Source organism: Orycteropus afer, unplaced genomic scaffold, assembly GCF_000298275.1.
Source record: "Orycteropus afer afer isolate SDZICR_OR568_19922 unplaced genomic scaffold, OryAfe1.0 scaffold00041, whole genome shotgun sequence".
Lineage (NCBI taxonomy): Eukaryota > Metazoa > Chordata > Mammalia > Tubulidentata > Orycteropodidae > Orycteropus > Orycteropus afer.
Window position 1 is genome coordinate 7,437,706 of NW_006921628.1, and position 7,400 is coordinate 7,445,105.

The 7,400-nt window shown below is 36.0% G+C and overlaps 1 protein-coding gene across 1 annotated transcript in view; it reads right to left on the bottom strand.

Moving 5' to 3' along the window:
- Positions 1-2,820: 2,820 nt before the first annotated feature.
- DENND6A (DENN domain containing 6A) overlaps positions 2,821-7,400 on the bottom strand; it is a 90,324-nt gene continuing 85,744 nt past the window's right edge. Inside the window, exons 16-20 of the mRNA XM_007937267.2 lie at positions 6,278-6,331; positions 6,062-6,171; positions 5,858-5,960; positions 3,590-3,664; positions 2,821-2,952 (exon numbers count right to left, since the gene is read on the bottom strand). Coding sequence (XP_007935458.1) covers positions 2,821-2,952; positions 3,590-3,664; positions 5,858-5,960; positions 6,062-6,171; positions 6,278-6,331 — 474 coding nt within the window. The remainder of the gene's footprint in view (positions 2,953-3,589; positions 3,665-5,857; positions 5,961-6,061; positions 6,172-6,277; positions 6,332-7,400) is intronic.

Here is a 7,400-nt window from a genome sequence, read left to right on the forward strand (position 1 = left end):
AACTGTTGTTTCACAAAATAACTCATGATGAATTTTAATGTCATTGCTTTTAAATCTACTAAAATATTATACAGTATACTTTGAAAAATACTACTCTGCAACTTCAAAAACGACAATTACCCAATATGTCTTCTTAGTTAAAATCCAAAGAAAAGTATTAGACTTGCTACTTTTAAGAAGAGAAAGAAAGAAAAAGAATTTGAGGTTAAGGTTTTTTAAAAAATGAAGAATATAACAATATTTACTAAGCTGAAATATTTTTATAAAAAATTCCATAAAATCAATATACTGCTGGGGAAGATATGAATTCACTTAAATGATTTGCCTGCTACCAAGCAGACTGGTTCATAGTGAAGGACATGGAAGAAGGTTTACACATGAATTAAAAAATAATGAAAAGGAAACCTCTCAGGAAGTAAAAGGGACTTAACACACAAGTTTAATTTACTATGTATTTTTTAAAGTATTCCAACCTTATTCAGAAATAACAGAAAATATCCAAGAAGTTTAAAATCCAAGGCCTTTAATTATTTTCAGTAACGACCATAAATGCCTTCACAAAACCTCTTTTCCACTCTAAAGAGAAGGCACTAGACATTTCATAACACCTTGAAAGCAGTGATTCCGTCTGATGCTGGTGGAGATACACATTAAAATGGCAGGGTGCAGATATTAACAAAGTCCTTTTAAAAAAAAAAAACTGAAAATCACACATAAAAATTAAGTCACCCAGTCAGTTATCCAATGCAATTTTAAGTTCTTTTTTACAAGTACATAATTAGAAATTAAGAGATTAACTTGGTAGGTATGATATGGTTTTCAAGATGTGTTAATTTCAGTTAAATACAGAAAATACGAAGACACCATTATCATGCTAATTGGCATCTTTTGCTATTCTTTAGCTGTGCAAAATAAACTTGAAATGTAGTGGTATAATTTAAAAGATCCTTGATATGACACTAACAACTTCCAAATTCTGCTCACAGACTATATATAAATTGTAAGAGTATTAAAATATACCTTTTTGAAAAATAATAAGATGACCATTTATACCTAAATAAGGTTTCCCAAAAACATATGAAATATTTTAGCATATAAAAGCAGTTGCCCCTTTTCTGTCAGGACAACTGTTGTTTCACAAAATAACTCATGATCAAAGGCAAATGATTTTTTTCAAATGCCATTTTCTCTCTATGACTTTGAGGTATGCTTGAAGAGACTGTACCCATGAGAAAAGGACAAGTTTGGTACTAAACCACAGTTACAAACAAACAGAAGGTTTTCTTGGGTCAGGAGTCCCTTATGAGTTATAACAACAAAGAACAAGAGATAACTTCTGAAGCCATTTCTTTTACAAATAACTACAACTAAACTGGGTTACTTAAAGGGTAATTCAACACACAGCTATTTACATATTTGCGACGTCATGTGTGCCTATTTTAAATAGTAGCTTCTGTAGGACACTCCTATTCAAACACAAGCCAAACAATCTTACCCTACCAAACCACATTTTTATATTTTTGGCAAGGTAGTATAAACAAAATAAAAATAAAAATCACACAAAAAAATGATAAAAAAACTAGCTATAACAACAATTCAGGCAAAAGGTCCCATGTCAAACAACAGTAGGAAAAGTGTTCTGAGAAATATTAATTAGGAGAAAGAAAGCTCTAACAAACAAATAATGCCACTGAAAATCAGTTATAATCACTCAAGACTATCACATGAAAGGCTTAAGAATGCACTTGAAATAAGAATAGTTCCGTTTAAAAAATCACCAATCATGAGGTTTATAATTAGAATTATCTTTGAAAAACATCCATGCTAATTAATCTAAACAGGCCCAATTAGTAAAAGTTTAGAGGAAATAAACTATTCTTCCCTAATCCGTAATTAACACTAATATCTTCTCATCTTTGGAGAAACTGATGACTGAATTTTGAAAATGCTAATGAAATTAAAATCTTATACAGGGCAATTGAGAAAAATAAAAGCCTACAAATAAACACACTGGGAGGCAAGAAACACATTTTTAAGCATTGATTACCCAAGAGAATACTTTATAAAATTATATATCATAATCACCAAACCAAAACCAAACTCACTACCATGGAGTTGGATCTGACTCATAGTGTGACACCTCCTTGGGTTTCCCAGGTGGTATCACTATGGAAGTAAATTGCCCAACTTTCCTTCCAAAGAGTGGCTGGTGGGTTTGAACCACCAGCCTTCTGGTTAGCAACCAAATGCCTTAGGCACTATGCCACCAGAGCTCCTATATCATAATCAAGATAACAAAAAGCTTCAAGACTAGCAGCTGGGCTTTATGAAACAAGTAGGACAATGGAAGGCACTACATAAGCATTGATTACTTCTAACTCTAGTTCAACAAGTCAGTCTTTCCTTCTTCTTAAGAAGACAGCCAGTGTGAATGTTATTTTTATATCCCCCTGAGTTTTAACATGATTGGGCAAAGCAGCACCAATGTAAAAAAATATCTGCAATGCCAGCACTGCAGTTTGGAATCACTTACACTGATGGCCCCACAGGTTCTCTCGTAAGAGCACTTTAGAACATGATTAAAAATATAGAAAGCCTTTCAGTGTTTGAGTATTAAAGTGGAACCACCGCAGACAACCATTTTAAAAAATAATGCACTAAAAGGTCTGTTCATACAGTATAGTCTTTCCACCCTGCATCTAGCGTTCACAGCTGATTTCCACTTCTTTGCCACTGAGACATCTGTTTTGTTCATCTGGTTGAAATGTCAGTATGCTTCATGGTGCACAATCCTTTTTGGCTAGAAAATCTTGGCAAATATCATGCCATGCCTGTTTTCAGCAGAATGCCTTGCAGGTCCTCTGGCAATGCTAAGATAATTGCATCTATGTGTGTCCGTAACTTTTCCATAGTGTCAGGTTTCACAGGTAAACGCTCTCGATCAGCCTGCACCTACAGAAGGAACATGTAGCAGCATTTAAACTATCTTCTGAATTTATTTATACTAATATACTATTTTTTCCAGATAAACAGTTTGAATAGTCTAATGATTTGGAAACTTTCAGATTTTACTCAGACCAGAATATGCCACCTAAATAATACATTATCAGGCTGAATAAAAGGCTTCTATGTAATTTTATAGATAATATCCAGGCATGCTATGTGGTATTAAATGTGACAATTTGTTTTGTATAGTTCACTAAAAAACTCAAACTAACTACCACTGCATCGATTCTGACTCACAGCAAGTTCTTGTGTATTTCCAAGGCTATAAATAAAAAAGACTGCCTCATTTTATTTCTGCAGAGCAACTGGTGGGTTTGAACCACCAATCTCTGGTTAGCCACCAAATGCCTTAACCAGTATACCACTAGAGCTCACTAGACTTTGTGTAAATAATTTTAGAATATATAGCATCATTATGATCTGCCTGAGTGACTAGGTATTTTCAGTCCTTTGTACCCAAGAAGATCTATCATCAATTGATCTATCTCAAGTCTTCTCATTAGAAAAATTACTTCTGTAGTACAGCATGGGTTGACAACTATAATGAGGGGAAAATATCTTCACAGAAAAGCTGGTTACATACCAGCTTATTTTTCAGCTTTAATACAAGGTCTACTGTTTCTACTTCTGTGTGTTTCTGGATCCAGAGAAGTAAGTCCTAGAAGAATAAATAAATCCAAAATCAGTAAGTACCCCAAAAAATGTTCAAGTGGTTCTACTGCAACAGGAGAGGCAACTGGGAAGGAAGGACAAAAAGAAAAAGGAAAACAGTATTTTTAAAACCAGATATAGCACTAAAGTACTAGGATAACTATTAATTGGATAACTTTCAACATCAGCCAGAACAAATGTCAACAACTGTCAGTGTTTAAAAATAAAAGAAAAATAGAAAGAAAATGTACGAAAATTCCTTTCTAAGGTGGTCTTTTAGATCAATCAAGAAAAAACAGAATCGCAATTCTAAGTGCAAAATTATGCTCTTCCCCAAAACCAAGTAGTGAGTACAGGCAGTCCCTGGGTTAGGGTCACCTGACTTATGGACAACTCCTACTTGCCCTTGAATGCAAGGCTTCAAATAGTTCTGACATGGCTGATGAAGTGATATAGGAACAGATCAGAAATTTACAACTTAGGTGATTTGTCATGGTATTGCAATAGGTGACTTAGAAGAAGCATAGTGAGCCCTCTCAGAGGTCTGTCACGTGAGACTGGGTTACTGGCAGGACTGAGGAGAGCCAAACATATCCAAAGCAGCACAGTCGGCTGCCATATTTGAGTGAGACACCACCACCTTTCAGGGGGGTGTTGCCATCTTTGAAGTACTGCTTTAACTATATTATATAAACCTGCTCTTACTTTGAAATGAATGAACCCCAAAGCCACTGTCAGAGACTTGATTCCCACTCAAAGTGACCCTGTAGGACAGAGCAGAACTATCCCACAGTTTCCAAGGTTATAAGTCTTTGTGGAAGCAGACTGCCTCATCTTTCTCCGGCAGAGCTCGTGGGTTTAAACTGCTAACTTTTTGGTTAGCACCCAAATACCTTAACCACTATACCATGACAGCTCCTCTACTGAACCCTACTCATAACAAATTTTTCATCGCAATCACCTTCATTTGCTGTATTGCAGCTTTTAAATCATAGAAAAGGCTTCCAGACTTTTCTTGCACTAAAACAAACAAACAAAAAACCAAACTCAACTGCCATCGAGTCATTTCTGACTCATAGCGACCCCCCCATTGGTTTCCAAGGCTGTAAATATTTAGGGAAGCAATCTGCCTTGTCTTTTTTCCATGGAGTAGTGGTAGGTTTGAACTGCCAATCTCCTGGTTAGCAACCAAATAAATGCCTTAATCACTATACCAATAGGCTCCTCTTTTTGCACTAAAGTAAGGCTAAAAATGAACCATATGTATCTGTTCTGTATAAATTCTTAAGGACACAGTTAGGAAGAGATCTTGTTTGTAACCCAGGGACTGTCTGTACTTTAATTTATAAGAATCATTAACTAAAACATTAAGATAATTATGAATATGAGTTTTGTATCTGCAAACAAGCTATTCTTAGGCTTAGCTGTGGTTGCTTTCATCATAATCTTCAAAACCAGTCACTTGGAATTCATAATTAGAAAGTTAATACTGGAGATAGCTCACTTCAATATTTAAAGCTAAATATAAGTGAAAATAAGACTGTCCTTACAAATAGTTTAATTTAAAATAGTGTGCTGATTAAGTTATGAAATATGAAAAAGTCAGTCCAGACATATGAAAAATTGTTAATACTAAATGGATAAGGAATACTGGAAAAGAACTCAGGATCTGGAGTTTGACTGCCTGGATTTGAATCCTGGGTCCATCCAGTGGTATACTGGTGAATATTTAATGAACAGCTCTCCAGAATAAATCTCAGGTTTGTAGCATTTGCCAATTTTCTGTGGTGTACATGCATTTTAGCTGATTCCAAGCTATCAATCTGAGGCCACAGAATGCAGGGCTGCACATAATTAGCTCCTGTGAGCCAGTGCAAGTGGACTTTACCGCACTGTTGGCTACACTAGTAAGCAGTGATATGGACTATGGACAGTCACCTACCTTCTGTTAAGCCTCAGGTGTCCCATAATGCAAATCATAGCACACCTACCTCAATGAGTTGTTGTGACTATTAAAATAGGTAATACATATAAAGTCCCTGGCATAGTACATGACCTAAAAAACTTAGCATTAGTACTACTTATAAACAAGTGGGTAAGAGTGTAAACTTCCAACCTCTAAGGATAACCAGATCTTTATTTTCAATATGCTAAATATTTTCAATATGTTAAACATCACACAAACATACTGTTTTCTAACCTCTTCACAAAGAGCTTCTAGATGGAGTGCCTCCAATTTCTGGGTCATTTCCTTCCGCCGTGTCCTGAACCAGCCATCAAAATTAGGAGATTTTAGAAAATGCCTATCAAAGTAAGTTTTTAAAAAATCAAGTTTGATTATGATTTTTTTTTAAAGAAAGCTCTGTATATGGGTGCAAATGAAGAGAAAAAATAACAGACTTACCGGTAAAGTCCAATCCAATCACCTTTTATTCTAGAGGTCAGCTGAGGTCCTGTTTTCTCAAGTGTTTTCATAAATTCTTCTGGAAGGAACTGTCTTAATTGGGGTGGACTCTAGAAAACAGAACATAGTACATTTTAAAATTAGAAATGGATATATTCACAGGAGTTAATTACCATTAGAAAATTCACAGAGAAATTTATTTGAATATATTCATACCTTCCATGCAGAAATACTTTTCTGCAAAGGCATCAAGCTTGCCACGTATCTTTCCTAAAACCAAGAAAGAAAAGTTAATCAAAGTTAGGTGTTCTCACCCAGATAGTCTTCAAAAACTTTTAAAAAGACTATTTAAAAGAGATGGGCTTCCAAGTTTTATATGATACGCTTTAAAAAAAAAAAAAAAAAATTTTTTATTGTGATTTGGGTGAAAGTTCACAGCGCAAATTCATTTTCCATACAGCAGTTCACATACACTTTGTCTCATAACAAAGTATCCTTTCCTCCCATGCACTCCTGTCCCCCTGAGCTGTCTCCCTGTGCATACACAGCCCTTCTATTCTCCTATGATTGATCTCTCCAACGAGTGTATCTACCTAATAATGTAAATGTTCAGCTCATATGCTTGTCTTTTGTTTGGCTGGAAGCCACAGGAGTAGGTTCAATTTCAGATCTGAAGGGGAGTTAGGGGCCATAGTCTCAGGGGTGCCACCAAGCTCTATCAGACAGCAAACCTGGTCCCTCTTGCTTTTTTATTATTTTGAATTTTGCTCCACATTGTTCTCCCATTCTATCTAGGATCTCCTACATACTTCCCCCTCCAAGCAGTTGAAAGTGGTAGCCAGATACCACCTAGTTCTGGTCTCATGTTCATATACGCTGAGGATCATTGTAGACCAGTCCCTTGGACTAAATGTTTCCAAGAGTCTTTGGTTTTCTTCTTTCTTCTTTGCTCTAGACGAAGAGAGACCCATCATTGCATCCAGATGGCCCCTTGCAAGCTTTTAAGATCCCGGTCGCTACTCACCAAAGTAGGATAGGGAACAATGTTTTTATATAGTATGCTATGCCAATTGAGCTTGCTGTCCCCTGGGACCATGGTCCCTAGCCCACAGGTCCAACTACTGGCTCCTTCTGGGTAGCTGACTGTGGCCAAGAGTGACTACAACCTTGTCCCTTGTCAGCTCCACTATATACCTGGGAATTCTTATAGAACATACAAATACACTTTTAAAAACATTGTCTGGAACCTTAAAAGCTAGGAAGCTGCCATCTAGATGCAACAACGGGTCTCTCCTCGTCAAGAAGAAAGAAGAAAACCAAAATTAATGGAAACAATCAG